General features: G+C 48.2%; 1 protein-coding gene across 2 annotated transcripts in view; it reads right to left on the bottom strand.

Annotated features, from left to right (window-relative positions):
• NFATC2 (nuclear factor of activated T cells 2) overlaps nucleotides 1-19,350 on the bottom strand; it is a 153,788-nt gene that overhangs the window by 53,471 nt on the left and 80,967 nt on the right. For both annotated transcript variants that reach the window (XM_068565643.1, XM_068565642.1), the window contains exon 6: nucleotides 7,319-7,459. In XM_068565643.1, the coding sequence (XP_068421744.1) occupies nucleotides 7,319-7,459 (141 nt within the window). The remainder of the gene's footprint in view (nucleotides 1-7,318; nucleotides 7,460-19,350) is intronic.

The following is a 19,350-nucleotide window of genomic DNA, read 5'->3' as shown; positions in this document are numbered from 1 at the left end:
AGCAGGAGTCTAAAGGCTCGGGGCTGAGAGGAGGGGAGAGACCCACCCGTGCCAGGAAGGACTCTTCTCCCAGATAAGAAACCAACACAGGCCTGCCTTCCCCGCTCCCTGTTAAGTAAACTGAGCTCCCAGAGGACACATGGAGGGTCAGCTGACATTTTCTGGACACCTCCTATGGCCCGACACTTTCAGATCCTTGATCTCCTTTTATTGCTGAAATACCACCAACACCATTTTAGAGATGGGGAAACTAAGTCCCAAAGCACATAATATGAGGCCTATCCAGGCTTCAAGCCAAATCTGCTGGATGATCCAAAATCCAGCCTGCTGACCCCTTAAATACATACAATTTTTACTTTAAAAAAAAGGTATGCAACCACAACTGTAAGGGAAAAAAAAAAAAACACAAGAGGGTGTCAGACCATTCATTAATAAAAGATATCATGATTTTCTTGACGGAGGTGGAAATTCCAGCCTGCTAATTGCAAATTACAGAACGTCTGTTGGTGCCAAGAACAATTTCTGATGGTGGAAACACTAGGACCCGAGTTAATTAGAAAACATTTCTCTGTGTCCTCTTTTTCAGGCATTTAAACAGCAGGATCCTTTCACTCCAAAGTCTGTTCTCGCATGCAAGAGGACTGAAGTTTGGGCAAATATTCAGCCCTCTGAAAATAAGACCATTTTTCTCTATCTCCAGTGGGGCTCCCGAGTGGCGATCTGGCCTCTGTCTTTGGAGGAAAGCTCTGTGTCCCAGCCAGCTGTGTGTAAGGGGTGGGCTCCAGCTCTGGGGGCCAGCGACACCGTGGACGTGAGTCACCGAGGGCAAAGGTCTACAGAGCCTTAGTCATGGGCAAGCCCAGCTTGGAGTCTGACCTTTCCCAGAGGGAAGACCAAGGCAGAGAGACTCCCAGACCAGGTCAATTTTTTCAGAAGACACCAGACCGGGTGAAGCCCAACCCATGGAGAAAAACAGGTGGGAAGAGGAGGTGTCTTCTCTAAGCGAGTTCCAATGTTTCCAGGGCACTAATTCATGGAAAAGTACTTAATTTAGCAAAAAAATTTTATTTTAAGCACATGCATTTGTATTTATTAAACAAAGCTCAAAATACAACCTTTGGGAACCTCCAAGTCATAAAATGACTCACATTAGGATATGATGACTCAGTGGGAAAGAGGGAATTCCACCACCCACGCCTCCTTTCTAAAAAATCAATTTGCCCTCTCAACAGGTGATAGGAGCCTCTGCCATCAGAGTGGTCCAAAAAATCGTCCAACAAAACAAAACACAAGTTCTCTTCAAACAATTTAAGTTTCAAAGCTGAGTAATCCGACGCGGGCAAGTTTCCAACCTACGCCCCCGCGGGACACAGAGAGCCAGGGAGCTACTTGGCTGGGGCCGGGGGCCTGAATTAAGAAAGATTTACCAGCTGAAAAATTCCAAAACCCTGTGTCATGTGGAGGAACCTTCCAAAACATTGGATCCCACCCAGGCGCAGCGAGTCGCTCAAAGCCATGGCAACCCGGTTTCCGCTGCCACATCACTTTTATTTTTGTGTCCTTAGATTTTTTCCTGTTTTGCAATGTTTTGCTGGGACCCCCGACTCCGCCTGAGGCCTGGGTGGCCGGGCGCCAGGGTTACCAGCTGAAGTCAGGAACAGCCTGGACTTCCCGGCGTGACCTTCGCCTAGAAGGTTACACATTTTTAAAATTTCACAGAATATATAAAGGCTTTTCAGCAATTATTGAAAATGGTAAATAGTAAAGATGCTGATCGTTCTGCTGGGTTCCTCTTTGTCCTCTTGGATGTGACTAGAGAGGTTCCTTGGGGATTGATGATAAATGTTGCCTGGGATTCCAGCTCTGTTACCTGCTGTGAGCTGACCTGGGGCCCATGGCTTGACCTCTGTGAGCCTCAGTCGTCTCATCTGTAAAATGGGGGTAATGCGCCTGCCTCTCGGGGCCAGTGTGACTATTAAAGGAGAGGACACATTCATTCAACAATATGTATAAGAACCTACTAAGTGCCCGGGGCTGTTCTAGACGCTGCACATACAGCAGCAAACACCAAGTCCCCGTCCTCAAGGAACTCTGACGTGGGAGACATCAGAGACAAGATAATTCCAGTAGAGCTAAGTACTACTGGGAAAACAGGGCAGGGCAATGGGACAGAGAGGGACAGGGCTGTGGCGGAGGTTGAACAACTTCAGAGCAGTTGGTCAAGAAGGGGCTCCTTAAGAAAGTCACCCTGAGCTGAGACTTGTAGGAGCAGGAGGCCACAACCCATGAGAGAACAGCAAAAGCAAAGGTCCTGTGACAGAAAGGAGTGTGGGGTGTTTGAGGACAGAATGAAGACGGTGTAGCTACAGCCAAAGGAGCAAGAGGGCAAGTCAAAAAAGCTGAAATCAGAGAGACGGGCAAGGGCCAGCACATACAGGCTCTTGGAAGTCATGCAAATGATTAAAAATGGTAATGAAAACAATATAATAATCATTATTATTACTGCTGCTATAAATAAGATGCCGTTTTCCAAAACACCGAGCTTTTCTAACTTAAGAAACACCACGCTACCCCTCTCCTACTGTTTTTCCACCGTCCTCCAATTTGTCATCCTGCTGGAGTGGAAACTGCCAATTCCATTTCAGTCGACGGCTATAAAAAGAACTTTGGAGCTGGTGGTGCCGATGAGCCGATGTGGGGGCTAAGATTAGCCCAGGAGGCTGTCCACCTTTCCTTAATGTGAGAACCAGCTGGGGTTCCCCTTCCTTGGAAAACTTCAACTGTTCCACTCCGCCCCACCTCGCAGCGGCCCTGCTGGCCAAACTGTCCATGGAGATGGGAACGGGGCTGCGTTTTGGAAAAAAGAAGTTGAGCAACAGGGATTCCCCCTGCAGAAGGCAGTCCTGGGCTGGGAGGCAAGTTCTTGGGGTCAAAAGAGCAGGACTGGCTCCCTGCAAACACAAGGCAATTCCCCCCTGTGTCTGTCAGAGCCACCCGGAGCCAGACAGCCCACCAGAGAAGCCCACCACTTCTCTGAGGGCCCAGGGACACCTCAGACACCCCGGCTTGTCTGTTGGCATCGATCCAGGAACCGTATTCACCCCAGGTTCTTTTACATTAGACACGCCACAGTCCTAAACGGACCTACCTGGCCTCAGTGACTTGCTGCAGAATTCAAGAGTCTATCTCACCACAAAATGGTTCAAGTCAGTGGCTCAGAGAAGCTAAAGGATCTTCAGACAAATTAACCTGGTTGTGAGCTTTTTCAAAGTAGAAAAGCTGAATGATCAAGGATACAGATGCTAGAGCCAGGCTTCCTAGGGGCCAACCCAGCACTGCTATTTACCAGCTGTGTGATCTTCGGTAAGTTATTTAACCTCTCTGTGTTCAGTTTCTCATCAGAAAATAGCTATCTTGTAGGGCTGCCATGAGGAATCAGATTGTTAATACATATAAAGTGCTTAGAACAAGGCCTGGCACATAGTTTATTACTACTTATTCTTGTTTTTCAATGTCTCTTGGTTCCATGAGATAAAATCGTACCCATCCTTGTCCTTCCACAGCCAAGATATAATGATGATGATGATGATAATAATAATAAAAGCTGACATTTAATGAGCATCTATAATGTGCCAAGCTCTATGCAAAGAGCCTAATCTGTATCATCTCATTTAATCTTCTTGTCTCTCAAGTGAAGTAAATCATCTGTATTTTACAAAAGAGGAAATATTGGCTCAGAGAGGTGACAGGACTTACCCAGGATGACAAAGCTACCAAATGCAGATCATGGGTTCGAACCCAGGCCGTCTGACCTCAGAGCTATGCTGGTAACCACTGCAGCTTACAGCCTCCCAAAGTCTGCCTGCCAGGCCCGCACTGGGGCAGTGTGGGTCCAGTAAACGATGTCTATGGCCTAAGCAATGAGAATTCTGGAGAAACCGTAAAAATAACAACGAACACTCCACAAGCACGCCCGATGTGCTGAGTGCCCGCTGCTTGCTTATGCATTTAACTCTGGGAGGGAAAGACTGTTATTAACTCACTCACTGGAATCTGAGGTCCAGGGAAACTGAACAACAGAACGACGCTGTATTATCTGCAGGTGAGTCCCCTAACTTCTCCAGGCTTAGCCACCTGCCTCCCGCGGTGTCCAGTTAGATGAGACAAGATGCAGAAAGCAGCAGGCAAAGGGCCCGCCCACAGACAGCGTTCAATCAGAGAAAACTATTATCATTCCTCTTCTTATTAACATGCAATTTTTCAAAGTTGAAACAGACTCTGGGTTTTCCTCCCTTCAAGAGGTAAACTGAAATTTCTTCTGAAACCAAGAGAAGGAAAGCTAGAGAGTAAATGCCTTCCATCCATCCAGCCAGCCAGCCAGCCAGCCAGCCAGCAAATACCTATCGGAGGCCCTTGAGTAGCCTCACAAGTAGCCTCACAAGCTCCCTAGACAGTTTAAAGCTGTCTGGCTCCTAACTCCACAAGGAACTTGGTAGCACCTGGCCTCCAAGCCATCCCTGCACACTTCCAGCAGCCCCTCAAGGAGACTGCCAACCTGGACACAGAGAACAAGATGTCGGTATATCACTAGCATTTCCCCTCTGCCAATAAGGTGCCTTGAAGCCATACACTTCTTGTGAAAGTCAGCAGAAGGCCAGCAGGATGATTTCCTGGTCCTGGAGATCCGTCAGGTAATGTTTACTCGGCCATTTACATTTCATGCCACTCTCCTGCTCAAGAACCCACCATGACTCCCTATTACCTTACTCACGTGCAGACTAAACCAAAGCCGTGTCTCTACCTGGCATCAGAAGACCTCTCTGCTCTGGGCTTCGCGTGCTCATCAAAGCACTTCCTGGTGATAACCAGCCTCTACTCCAGCCACACAGGTTTGCTGTCTGTCTCATGAGAGCCTAGTAACTTCTTGCCACGAGACTGCTGTTCCACCGCCTGACAAAGTCTCCTCCAAACTGTATCAAGACGCTTAAAAATGTGCATGCCCCTTGAATCCACTACACCACATGTAAGCCTCAACCCTAGGAAATAACAATAACAAAGAGCATTAGCTAATACACATCAAGCACTTACTATATACAGTTGGCCCTCCGAATCCACAGGTTCCACATCCATGGATTCAACCAACCACAGATAAAAATATTCCCCAAAAAAATTCCAGAAAGTTCCAAAAAGCAAAACTTGAATTTGCCATTCACTGGCAACTATTTACATAGCATTTACCTGGTATTAGGTCTTATAAGTAATCTAGAGTGATTTAAAATATATGAGAGGGTGTGCATAGGTTCTATGCAAATACTACACCACTGTATACAAAGGACTTGAGCATTTGCAGAGTCTGGTATCCACGGGGATCCTGGCACCAATCTCTTGCAGATACTGAGGGACAACTGTACCAAGCATTTATGAACTCTTAATCGTGTGACCGCCCTATGAGGTAGAACTGCCACCATTCTCTTTATACAGAGAAGGAAACTGTTGCCCAGAGAGGTTAAGTAACTTGCCCAAGGTCCCCCAGCTAGAAAGTAGTAGACCTGGGCTTTGAACACAAGCAGACTGGCTGGAGAACATGAGTCCTTACCTAGCTGACCAAAGGAATGTAGAGGATGTTCATCACTGAGTTACTTACAATAGCACAGAGTTGGAAGCAGCCTAATATCCAATAAAGGGAGAGTGGTTAAATAAAGTACTGGACAACCATATGACAGATGCAATGCACCCACTTACACATCTGCGTTCCTCTCCCCTCACGGCACCACCACAGCCCCTCAAACCCGCAGGGACTGACCACGTGCCTTCTGAACCACTCAAAGCCACCTGTCCGTCTCCCCACTGCCACAGCCTTACTTAATGCCCGTTTTTGGTTTTTTTTTTTTGGCAATGGCTTCATCAAACCTCTTTAAAACCATCTGCCTTCTATCATGCTTCCAAAGTGTAAGGAAGCAGTTGTCACACCCTAGTCACAGGGCCAGCCCATCCCAAGAGGAGGCTTTGTGTGAATTGGGAAGAAGCACCCCTTCTCCAAGACACTCCGCTTCCTCCCATCAGAAGTTTAGTAACACACAGCTCCAGGATGTATCCAGTTTGAATGGCAGCCCCCAGAGGAGGTGCCCTCATGCAGCGCAAAATCCCCACAAGTGGACAACCTGCCTATGATAGCCTGTGGCTCATCCTCAGGGCAGTAAACAAACAGACAAACACCCCTTTGAATTAACTGGAAATCATGTCATAGGAAGAAAAAAAAACAAAAACTCGGCCTAGCAACCATAACTATCAAATAAATTATATAACCTGACATTTTTCCTACTTTTGTTCACTGTCTTTCTACCATGTCTTCATTGGTAATCGCATTAACAGACAGTCCACATAAGAAAGAATACACAGGCCCAATAAACAGAAACATTAAACCTCTCATAGCAAAGGAGTGCCAAGTCAAAAAAGTACCAATTCAGCAAATATTTTTTTAAATTAAAAAACAAGGCACTTCTGGGATGGGGTGAAACCATCACTGATACAGTATTGGTGGAAGTTTCCAATTTGTATATTTCTGGAAGGTAATTTGAATTCTAGAAGCAATAGGTATTTAAAGCTCTCGAAATGACTATCCAAAATTGCACTCTGGAATAAACCCTAAATAAACAAAAAAGATACACATGGAGATTCATGTATAAGAAGATCAATTAATCCTACAAGTATAACAAGATTAACCGCAGTACTATTTATAATAAAAATATAAGCAGCCAATATTTGTTGACTTACAATATACCTGGTGCCATTATAATTACCTGACATGTATTAACTCATTTAACCCTCGTGACAGCCCTATGGGGTTATAACTCTTGCTATTATCATTCTATACATAAAGAAATGGAGGCACAGAAAGGTCAGGTAATTTGCCTAAGATCACAGAGCAAGCAAGTAGCAAAGGCAGGATTTGAACCCAGGATATCCAGGGCCAGAGCATGCACGATTAATCATTGTGTTGCTAGCCCTCCCTTCTTGATAATAGTAAAAAACTGAAAAGAATGTCTCCTGATGTGAAAATATAATTTTTTTTAAAAAGTTAGGGGTGGGCAAAACTTTATCATCCAAAAAAACAAGCCAGGATGAGTTAAAATACATTATAACACACTCATGCCATGGTGAACCGTGTCGATATCAAGATCACTGGAGACAAGGGAAATTTCTCATGGTAAGGAGAGCAGGATAGGAAACTCTACACAATGGGATCTATCCCCCAAATCAATGCCACTGGAAAGAAAAAGATGGTCACTTTTGTATGGCACTCAGAAGGCCCCCTGACCTGTGGTCTTCTCGGTAAACACGACTTTGGACTCGGCCGTGAAGTTCTGTCCCGTGAGAATCATCTGCTGGCCCCCGTAGACCAGGCAGCTGTCGATGTCTTGTCTTTCCACCATGGGCAGCTCATGGGCGGATCGCTGGGCTGCGGGCGAGAGAAAAAGAAGACACTGTGATGACAGGAGACGCCCATGCAGAGTCGTCCAGTGATTTCACGGGAACGGGACACAATGCACCCTGCCCACCTTTGTCACTTGTTGTCATTGCAAACGTGGAAGCCTCACCCCCTGGCAACCAGTGACTATGCAAATGTTATGTTCTTGTCAAAATGCCCCAAGTAATTTGGGCTAATTTTCTCCTAACAACACGTTTCATTTTCATGAATCAAGAGACAGATGCGTGTTCCCCTTTTAGGGAGGAAAGGAGAGTAAGAATTTGATTTTTTTTTTTTTTCATAAAAGGATGGGCAAATCAACTTTTTTGTAAGAGATTTCCTTTGCTAGAATGTACTCTCTTCTCCTGCACTTGATGTCAGCAACACACGAAGGGCTCACGGTTTTAAACTTTAGGACCTGATTCCTAAAGGTTTAGATGCCTTGGCCTTGGAATTCGTTTGCCATCCTGAACATGATTTGCCCCCATCACTTCTCTGACCACACTTCCTAGAACTCCCCCTTGCTCACTCTGCTCCAGTCACACTTCTAGAATGTTCTCACCATCTCTCAAGCATACATAGCATGCTCCTATCTTTCAATGTCTGCCCTTTCAAGTCCTTCTCTCTGGAAGGTTCTTCCCTGATTACCCGCATGGCTGCCTTCCTCACTTCTTGCAGGTTTCTCCTCAGGTGTCACCTCCTCAGAGCAGCTTCCTTACCCCTACCCTTCCACTCTCCCCCTCAGAGTTAAAACAGCAGTACCCACCCTCTCTCCATCTGTCTGGCTGTGTCTCTCCCTCTTTCCCCTTTATCCTGCTTTATCCTGCTTAATCATTTCCAAAGAGCTTTCCACTTTCAGACACACTACATATAGCTTTATTGGTTCATTTGTCTTTCATCTCTTCCCCGCGAGAACGTGAGCCCAGGAGGGAGGAGCGTTGCTTTGTGCATGCTGTGAGCCCAGGGCTGGGGACAGTTCCTAGGACTTAGCAGGGGATGCTTGAGATGGATGGATGCAAGTATTGATAGATGGAAGGAAGGGAGGAAGGGAGGAAAGAAAGAGAGAGAGAGGGAGGGAGGGAGGAAGGGTTGATGGATGGATGGATGGAGATACGTATGGATACAGATGTGTCTCAATATATCTTGACACACATATATATCTCGGTATCTCTACATATCTGCACCTACATCTTCATCCGTATCTACAGTGGGGAATGGCACAGGTTGAGTGTTTAACCACAATGACATACTTGAATGCTCATAGTAACCTTCTAAGGAAAGAAGTACTAAAATTATTCACCTTTGGGGAGCAAACTAAAGCCTAGGAGAAGTCAGATGTGGTGACGCTTAGATTTGACCCCTCCAGAACTGGTTTGTCCAGCTCCGGAGCCCCATCTCCTAGCCCCTCCAGCCAACCAATTCTTCTGAAGGTGGGCTGCAGGAAAGAATGAAGACCCTCTCCAGATGCCTTTCCTGGGCAGGGTGAGAAATGGGTCCCATCCAGCATGAGGGACCATCTCCTCGGCCTCGCCTTGGCAGCGTGGGCCGAAGAGGCCGGCCCTCCCTGGGTGAGTCAGCCTGAGCTCCTGGCGTTCCTCCCAGAGCCCAAGAACTGGGCAGAGGGCCAGCCCTTTCCGTGCCAGGGGCCTGCGGACCTCCCCATCCGGGAGCCGGGGACGCAGCCACGTGAGGCCCGGGGCGCAAACCTAACCCTGTCCTCCTGGCTGGCCTGGGCCTCCAGGTCCAGCATCCCCTCCCTTCGGCCCCGGAGCCACGTTGAAACCAGTCCCTTCAGGAGCAGCCATATACTTGGTGACATTTAAGGAGTCTGCTGTGGACCAGACGCTCCCAGACACTTTACATTGAAAATGCAGCCGGATGACTCTCAGTGATGCCCCTGCCGGTATCTTCCCATCCCAGGCTCAGCCCAGGCTCTCTGTTCCCAGGGCCCCACCAGCCAGCGCGGTTCTAAGGGGCTGCCAGTTAAGAGTATGTATTAAAAAGGCCTCTCTGCAGAAGCTGCTAATTTCTCCCACATGGGCCAGGTTATTAAGCCTTTCTTTCAATAGAGGAGTTTTGTATGACTTCCTAATTGAGCTGCCACCAATGGGGATTTATCAGCAGTGAAAGCAGCAGCCACACCGCCTAGAAGAGCAGGTCCTGGCTTTTGAGATCTGCCTTTGATGCGTTTGGGGGGCCAGTGGGGGCTTTTGGTCCCAGGGATGGGTGGGGAGGCGGCAAGAGCCATCCCTCCCATTCTGCAGGTGGAAAGCCTGAGTCATGGCTCCTGGGCAAGCCGGCCAAGGGCTCACAGCCAGCGAGGCCGGGGACTGGACGTGGCCATGAGCGCTCAGCAGTGGGCGGGAGGCTGAGCCAGACGGCTGCTCCGTGAATCACTGTGCATTGCTGTGAACACAACTCGGCTATTTCCTGAAGCAAACTCATTGCTTCTCCCTCCACAGCCTCACAGTTTCAAGCAACTAACCGATTCTCCCTTTGCCAAATCTGCATTTCCTGCTCCTTCTCTTTACTGAAGGAAAACTATCTTTTCTAATGAAAATTTAAAGAGTCCAGTCTGGCTTCCTGTAAGCTTTTATCTGGACTCCAGTCTTGCAACGCGAAGTGTGGGCCGAGCACATCAGCATCAAGGGAAGGGGGGGGGGCGGTATTATTAGAGGTGCAGAACCTCGTGCCCCACCCCAGACCTATTGAACCCACATCTGCAGCTTAACAAGGAATCCAGGTGATTCTTATGAGCTATCAAGTCTGAGAGGAACTGCTTAGTGCTGGCTACACATTAGAATCAGCTGGGGAGTTGAAACAATAATGACCCCCTGGCCCTAATTCTACCATTTTACAGACAGAAAGACAGAAGCTCAGAACTCGGCTTCATGGAGAGGCAGCTCCTGCCTGGGTGAGGCTGTTGTGTTGGAGGGTCCTCAGTTCCAGCTCAAGTCCCCACCAGGTGATACTTGCACAGGGCTTCCCAGCTCTAAACCTCACTTTTCCCATCTGAAAAATGGGGCTGTTAGCAGACCCATCTCACAGGCTGTTGTGAGGGTTAAATGGGAGAATTCACAGAAAGTGTACTTGGCTCAATAAATACCGGCCAGTATGGCGAACGACACGAAGAGCTGTAGCTCCTTGAGCAGCTGCCCTGTGCTCAGCGCCGGGAACCACTGTTGTCTTGTCTTAGCTATTTCACCAAATAAGTACGGACCGTGTCCATGTGTTTACACACAGTACTGCTCTCTTCACTGCTGTTCTTGGTGGATCCTGACCCAAAACCCAGGTTTCTTGGCCCTGAATCCCAGCATTTTTCAAAGCGAGCTTCCAAGGTCACCTGCAGCCGAATCACCTGGTTGGGGGAGGCGCTTAATAAAAATGCAGCTCCCCAGGCCACACTCCCAACCCCCGGCCCCAGAATCTCCTAGAGGAGCCTGGACATTTGCATTTAAACAATCTTTCCAGGTGACTTGTTACACACATTCTGTTTGAGAGCCAGGTCTCACACTTAAGAGGCCACCTGAGGACAAGGAGACCTCCTCCAGGGGAGGCCCCCGCATCCTCAGAGAGCCCAGAGGCAAAGCAAATGAATCCAATTAGCCTCTGAAAGAGGAACTGAAGACAGGCAAACAGTAACCAAAACTACCCTCCTGGGGTCCACTTCCTTCTCTCTCTCTGATGCAGCCTCCAACACCTAGGGCTACTAATTGGGGTGACACGGTCCAGGACCTATGGGAGGGCTCTCCGCAAGCCCACTGGGCCCCCCAGGCCTGAACCACCACCCGCAGCCGTCCCCACTGAGTCCCATTCGGCTCTTCAACCGTTGGAGATTCCAGACCCTCCAAACCCCAAACCCTGCAGTGTTCTAACCAAAGGGGGCCGCCAGCTTAAAGCCAAGCCCACGGCCCAGGTCTCACCTGTGGGTGGAGGCTAGACCCTCAGCTCTGGCTTAAGCATCCAGGTGGCCCTCGAAGCCAGGAGACTTCCTCAGGCTTCCCTCCTGCCGCTGGATTCTGGCACGTCATAAAGTGGCTTGGGGCTCCTATGTTTTATGAGCTCTGAATCAACAGGGGGCTGTTGGTTTAGCCAGTTTGCGTGTTTACTTTCACTAGCAACAGTAGCTGATTGGGAGCACAGCCGGTGGTAAAGGCTCAGCGAGGGAAATTCACACCAGGCAGGGGTCCTCCAGGTCAGCCTGGACAGGGGACTGTCTGCAATTTGCCCTGTCACAGGGCTACCTGGCCAAGAATGACGATCTACCCAAGAACCTCAGGAGAGAGGCGGGAGAAGCTGGTCAGGTAAATTTGGTTGTGCAGAGTGGGTGGGTTCTGCTAATAACAGCAAATAATTACAGCTGCCATAGAGAGTGCCTCGGATTCCAGCACTTTTTATATATGTTTTTGTTTATATCATAAAGCACACACATGAAGAAGCAATTTACGGTCATGTGTCAAAGTAAGGATGCTGCCATGTGAAAGCCTGAGTTCGAAGCCCAGCTTGGTGACATCCAAGCTTTGGGACCTTGGGCAAGTCATTTAATCTCTCTGTGCCTCTGTTTTCTCATCTATAAAATGGGACTCATCATAGGGCCAACCTCAGAGAGCGGTTTGCAGATTAAATGAGCTAATGCACAGGAAGTGTGTGGCACCTCATCGGGGCTCAATGAATGTCTGTTATGTTTATTTTTATTGCTAAACTTCATGAGACCACAAGCAGGAATGATTCCCATTTTGGAGGTGAGGGCGCAGAGTCTCCCAAAGGAGAAGTCACATGCCTGAGCGCTCACAGCTATGTAAGGCGGACAGGCAGAACTTGAATCCAGACTGTGGGATTCCCCTACCCAGAGGGACCCCTTTTTAGTAAAATGGAGAAGGACCCACTGGGAAAGCCGCCAGCCAGCCCGGACCAGGAGGAGCGCCCCCCTCAGTCTCACTCTGGCCCAAGCACTGACCACCCCCACCCCGATCCCAGCTGCTGTAAACCCTTCCTGTCTGTACATCAGGCCCTGTCCTTGGCTGTGAGCCTGGCCCGGCTCAGCCGGGCCTGGCCCAGAACATGGTGCTGACTCAGGCCTCGCCTGGGAAGGGCCGGGAGGCAGGGCCGGCAGACTGGCCCCTCAGGCTCCCTCAGACCCCGCCTTGGCCACTGATGGGTCTCCCCTGGGAAGCGGGAGGCTGGGACAGAGGAACCCAATTCTCCCTGAGTATGGGGTTCACCTCTGAGAGGGACCTGTCAGCATTCACGGCACGGGACTGGGGTGCGGTGTCTGCAAATGCAGGGGGTCCGCAGTGCGTGAGACCACCTGCCAGTTCTGACCTCAGGGGGTCTCGGCTTCCTCATACGGAAAAAGGAGCACAAACAGGGGCCCTGAAAGACTGGTACCTCTCGTCCAACCCCCACAGTGCTGGGTCCATAGGAGGGGCTCTTATTCTTCTCCATTCCAATATATTAACAAGGAGCCCCCTCAGAATATTCCCACATATCTCCAGTAACCAAGACCCTTCCAGGGGACTCCACGAATCTCCATTTGACTAATGAGCTCCCTGGTCACTGGGGGACCCAGGCAGCCCAGACAGAGAAAAGGACATGGGTTTTAACCCCCAGCTCTTGCCCCTTCCCTTGCCAGCCACGTGACTCGCAAATCAGCCCTTCTGAACCTCAGCCCGCTAGATATAAGCTCAGAGTCTTTGAGTCTTCCCAGGCTACGATGAGGGTAGAAACAAGTTAATAGACGTGACAGTTGGGGGCAGATGGCACTTGGCAGCTCTTCAATAAAGGGGAGTTTTGCCTCCCCAGCCCCGCCAAACTAGCTCAGTAAAAGGCCATAATCGCAGGGTCAGGTAACCATATCAATCAGTGGAGAAGCCACCCCAATCCTGGGCTCCCCAAAAACCCAGCTTTCCTGTAATTGCCACCCAGCCAACCCACAGCACCAGACAGATAATCATCTAAGCTCCTCTAAGCAGCAGGGCGTGCGGCTTGCTGCCAGCTCACCTGAAACAATTAGTGTTTGTTAAACTCCCACACCTACTGCTGCCTGGGCTGTGGGCTCTCAGCAGTGACAGAGTGGCAACCAGAGGTATGTAACGTCTGCTTTGCAGAGCTACAGGGAGGGCTGCAAGTGGGAAAGTATGAGACATACCAGAAGAGAGGCAATGGGGTTATTCTACTGTACTGAGATAGGTACGAGAAAACTGAGGCACAGCGTGCTAGGTAACTTCCCCGGGACTAAGCAGCTAGTAAGTGGCAGAGGCAGGATGTGAACCCAGACCCACGGTCCTAAGCATCACCCTGACCCTGCTTCTTCCCATCATGTTGGTTTTCTTATGTTTCTGAATGTGGTCCCTTAGTCATTGCTTAAAAGCCACCTTAGAGAGCCGGGTTGGACAAAGGCCTGGCCTACCTGCCCTCTGCCCAGTGCCCAAATTTCACCCAAGATTTACTGCTACAAGGTCTCAAGGGAGACAATCCATTGCAGAGTGGTGGGAGGGCGCCCACGGTTCCCTAAGGGTAGCTGAGCTGGTCTCCAGTTTATATGAGATGGCGTCACCCTTTGGGGTTCTGGCCCAAATTAATCTGTCACTCGTGATGTAGCTCAACCTTGGTGTCCTGGGATCCAGCAGGACATGGTCGTCACAGTTGGCTTGGCCCCTTACTAGCTGTGTGACCATAGGCAATTAGTTTAACCTCTCTGTGCTTCAGTTTTCCCATCTATAAAATTGGAACAGATGCTGAGTTCCTGGTGTCCTCACAATGATTTAGCAGCAACAGAGAAAGTGCTCGACATACAGTAGGTGACTGATAATAGTTCCTTGTCCTTTACCTCTTCCCCCCCATGTCCCCCTCATGTCCTTCCTTCCTTCATTTGGTCTTCAAGTATTTATTAGCATCTACTATGTCCCAGGCACTGTGCTAAACAAGTTTTAACATATAAATCACATCATGCCAGTCCCTTATGTAGAACTCAAGGCGTCCCGTTTCACCTAGAATAAAATCCAAAGTCCCCTGCTTCCTCTCAGACCTCACCTCCTACACCTCTCCCTACCCCTGTCACTGCACACAGCCTCCCCGGCTGCCTTTCTGTTCCCTGACAATGCCAAGCTTATCCCTGCCTTAGGGCTTTGCACCTGCTCTCCCCTCCAGCTGGGCCATGCTCCCCCATCACTCAGGTCCAGGTTAACACGCCATCTCTTCAGAGAGGTCTTCCCTGATCAGAATGACTAAGGTTGCCGCTCCCCCACCCCCAAGTCACCAACACATGACCCTTGTTATTTTCGTCATGACAGTTAGCTCTGTTTGAAATGATGTCTCTGCCTGCTTGTTGACTGTGGGTTTTCCCCACTAGAATGTGACCTCCATGATGGCCACGACTTTGGTTTGTTCACTGCTGGATCCCCAGTTCCTAGTACTATATAATGCACTCCAAATATATTTTTAATTAAGAGAATAATGTTAAGGGGCCTATAAGAATTATGTGGGTCGTTTTGGCTTCTGGAAGGAGCAGATGGGCAAGAGAGCATCTCTGATTTATGAAGCAAAGCAAAATCAATTTGCCTGTCTGATCTCACTAATTCCAAGGATTTCCATAAAGCACTGCTGTGTGATCACCCATCTTCCACGTCAGACTTAGGAGAGTGAAGTGGAGGAGTAAAGGGGAGGCGGTGAGGGAGGGAACAGTCTTCGGTTGTCTAAGCTCTCGCTTTCAGAAAAAGGCATATGAAACAACTGAATTTCCATATGGAAAACAATGGAACTGGACCCTATCTCACACCATACACAAAAATTAACCTGATATGGTTTGTATCCCTAAACCTAAAAGCCAGAATCAAAAAGCTTCTAGAAGAAAACAGAAGAGAAGATGTCTGCTATCTTCAGATAGGCGGAGATTTCTTGGGAGAATATAATGAGTAATAATCCCCAAAGAAAAGAAAATAATAAATTAGACTTCATCAAAATAAAATACTGATGCTCTTAATAAGACACTTAACTGAGAAAATAAATAGGCAAGCCACAGACTGGGGGAAAATATTCATAATACATAAATCTGACAACAGGTTCATACCCAATGCAAAAAGAACTACTGTATATTAACAATAAAAATATGAGTAACCCAAAAAAAAATGGGCAAAAGCTCTGAACAAACACTTCACCAAAGAAGACACAGGATAGCCAATAAGCACACAGATTAGGGCTCAGCATCATTAGTCTTTAGGGAAATGCAAATTATGGGTTATACACAATGAGATACCATTTTACTCTCTGTAATGGCTACAATTAGAAAGACTGACAAAGCCACATATTAGTGAGCAAGTAGAATTCTCAGACACTCTTGTACAGAGTGTAAAACGATTTGGAAAATACATAAATTGGAACATACGTGTTTTTTTTTTTACCCCGTGACCCAGCAATTCCATTGCTGCGTATTTACCCAAAAGAAATGAAAGCATCTGTCCACAAAGGCCTTGAAGGGGAACGTTCATAGCAGCCTTATTCATGATCCCCAAACCCCAGAAACAACCCAAATGTCTATCAGTGGTAAATAAACAATCGTTATATTCATACAATTGAATACTGTTCAGCAATAAAAAAAAAAAAAGAATGAACCACCAAATCACGCAATAACAGTGATGGATCTCCAAAACATCATGCTAAGTAAAACAAACCAGACACAAAAGAGTCCATACTGTACTATTCCATTACATGAAGTTCTAGAATGGGGAAGGCTCATCTACGGTTATAGAAATCCGAACAGAGGTTGCCTGTGTATGGGGCTGGGGAGGGGGCATTGGCTGAGGGGTAGGAGGAAACTTTCAGGAGCGAAAGAAAACGCCCTGTATCTTGTTTTGAGTGGTGGTCACACTGGTGTATACAATTGTCAAAACCACTGAACAGAAGATTTACGGTCTGTGCAGTTTAGTGTATCTTAATTATACCTTGGTAAAACACATTTATGTCATGAAAAGGCAGAGACTGAAAACACCATGTGAGAAAAGCCATTTTCTAGTCCACACCTCATACCCATGCCCCCAATTCCTGCAAAACGAGCAAAGTGAATTTACACTCTGTGCTCTGAGCGGGCAGGGCTGGAAATTGCTTTAGGTGTTTCCTGAAATGTGATGAACAGAGAGGCCCCTTTGCAGGGCAAGGAGAAAACCTAAGGAAAGTTCTCACTGGAGAAGACATCTGCCCCTGGGGACACATCCACTCTGTCTCATGGCTGCCTCTCTCTCCTGCTGGGCAGCCTGGGGACACTTGTTTTCACACTTTCATTTTTTTCAACAAACATTCTAGAGACAGTTGCTATGTGCCAGGCCCTGGCTAACACCCACTGGTCCCTAACCTTACCTAAGAGAGGTTGATAAGTAAATTGGGTGTCAGTGCACAGAGAGGGGACCCCATACCCTGTGGGTTTAGGGCAAGCTTCCTCCTCGAGGGGCCATCTAAACAGGGGCCTTGGATAAGGAGGGGTTAACTAAGCAACCGAAGGGTGTAGGCACCCCCCCCCCACCCCCCCCGACAGTAGGTCTCTATATTTGCCGCATGTCAGAATCACTAGGCACCTCTGAAAGTCTCCGGGTTCAGGCCTCAACGCAGACCAACTAAATCAGAGTTTCTGGGGTGGGATTCAGGCATCATATTTTTTCTTAGAAGTCCCCAGGTGATTCCAACATGCAGCTAAGATTGTTCTGGATGGAGGTGACAGCATAGGCAAAAGCCTAGGAGACTGAGGAAGATGCCAGTGGATTTGGGAATTGAGGAGCAGAGAGAAGACTGAAGCCGAGAAATGCAGCTGAGGAGGTGTAGTGGGTTGAACTGAGCCCCCATCCAGACTTCCTGCCCACCCAGAACCTCAGAATGTGACCTCATTTGGAAACAGGGTCTTCAATGATGTGAATAAGGATGAAGATGAAATCATCCTGGATTGGGGGGTCCTAAACCCCATGAGAGTGTCCTTAGGAGAGACAAAAAAGGGCACACAGAGAAGGCCACATGAAGATGGAGGTAGAGATTGGAGTGATGTGTCCACAAGCCAAGGCATGCTGGTGATCGCCGGCCACCACCGGAGGAGAGGGGCCTGGAACACACTCTCCCTCAGAGCCTCCAAGAAGGAACCAGTCCTGATGACACCTTGATTTCGGGCTTCTGGCTTTCAGATCTGTGGGAGAATCAATTTCTGTTGCTGGCAGGCTCCCAGGTGGTGGTAATTGGCTTCGCCAGCCCTGGGAACTCGCAAAAGAGGGAAGCAAGGGCTCCACCACCACAAGGGAACTTGGAGTTGAAGCTGAGCTCTGAGGAGCCCAGGAGTTAAGGAGAACTGTCCCATTTCAAGGGTCCCAGATGAGGAAAGGCTGCCCACAGCTGTGACCGTGTGTAGGGTCTCTGTTGGGCAAGACAAGGGTGTTCCCTTCTGACCTCTTCCACGTTCTCCTACAAGTGGGAGGAGGGTGGGGCAGCCTCCAGAGCTTGGGAGACCAGAGAAGGTTCGAAAGAGTCTCTGCTGAGAATAGGGGAGGGAACTCAAAGGACCTCCCTGGCAACACTGAAGATCCGCTGGAAATAGAAAACTAGAAACATGGGGTGTCCCTCTGTGCACAGGTGCAATAAATAAATAGAAGAAATCTGCCTTTCTAGCAAGTAACTCCACTTTCCAAAGAGTGGCCTCCAGTAGCTTGTTCAAGACTTTTCTACTAGATTCTGAGAACTCTCCCTTGATCCCTGAGACGTCACATAAAAGACATCTCCAAAGTAAATAAGTTAGCCTTGCAAATAAGCACCAGCCCACGGAGTGTTTTTCTTACCAACCTACCTTCCCCAAGGGGTGTACATGAAGTCAATTAGTCAACAAATATTTATTGTACACATACTGTGTTGATACATGTCACAGACTAATTTGTCAACAAATATTGAATACCTCCCTAAGGATCAAACAAACAGTAATTCAATTAGTCCATAAATATTTATGGAACTGCCAGGCACTGATCCAGGAAAACAGAACAAAGAAGGAGATCAAAATGACAGAAGGCTCTGCCTTCCCTCTGTGAGAGGGAAAGTGGCCCATCGGTAGCTCCACCTGATATTGCCAGAAAGGTTGGTGTTGTAGAAACCAAAAGAAGCTATTTCACAGAACTAGAAAGTTGGAGATTCTGCCTCTGCTACCTACTGAGTAAAAATGAGTAAATCACCTTAACAAGAAATCAGCTTACCAAGAAAGTCTCAGTTTCCTTATCTGTCAAAGCACAGTAGTTGAATCAGCCAAACACTTTTTTATAAGAATAGGAAAACCAAAACCAAAAAACTGCTATGTTCAAAGTTGAAACAACTTTTAACACCCTGAGGATCTTGCTGGAGGTACATGCAGCCAGTGATGATCCTTGAAGTCTCAGATTGACAGGAGATAGAATGACTTGAAGGGCCCAAAGATGGAGAGGAACAGGAGCTCCTATAAATGGTCCCTCCTGAGGCCTCCTGATCCCCACCTTGCTACAAACCACAGCCCCATCCTGGAGACTGAGTCATTTGCCAGAAAGGCAAGACCTTATCTTCTCAAAATCCCCCAAATCACTGAGGAAGAGCCTGAGTTTCCTTCCCCAAATGTCTTGAGATGTTCAAAACCAAGACCAGGGTGGGGCAGTCACCACGACTAGCACTTGGGGGGCAGGGGTGGGGTCTGCTGGGCAGAGGAGGGGAATTCCTCCTCTGTTTCTGCGACGATGTTTTTCAAACACTTGTTTTCCCTTGTTGTCTGCTGTTGGGTCTTCCTCCTCTAACTTCAGAGCACAAACTCACCACCACATTCAGCCTGATCCCCATCCTGACTCACCAGCCTGGAAGAGATCACAGGCCTCCTTCATCCTTTTCCAAAGACCAATCAAGAC

Source organism: Eschrichtius robustus, chromosome 16 (assembly GCF_028021215.1).
Source record: "Eschrichtius robustus isolate mEscRob2 chromosome 16, mEscRob2.pri, whole genome shotgun sequence".
NCBI classification, from domain to species: Eukaryota; Metazoa; Chordata; class Mammalia; order Artiodactyla; family Eschrichtiidae; genus Eschrichtius; species Eschrichtius robustus.
This window is presented reverse-complemented; position numbering and strand designations above follow the sequence as displayed.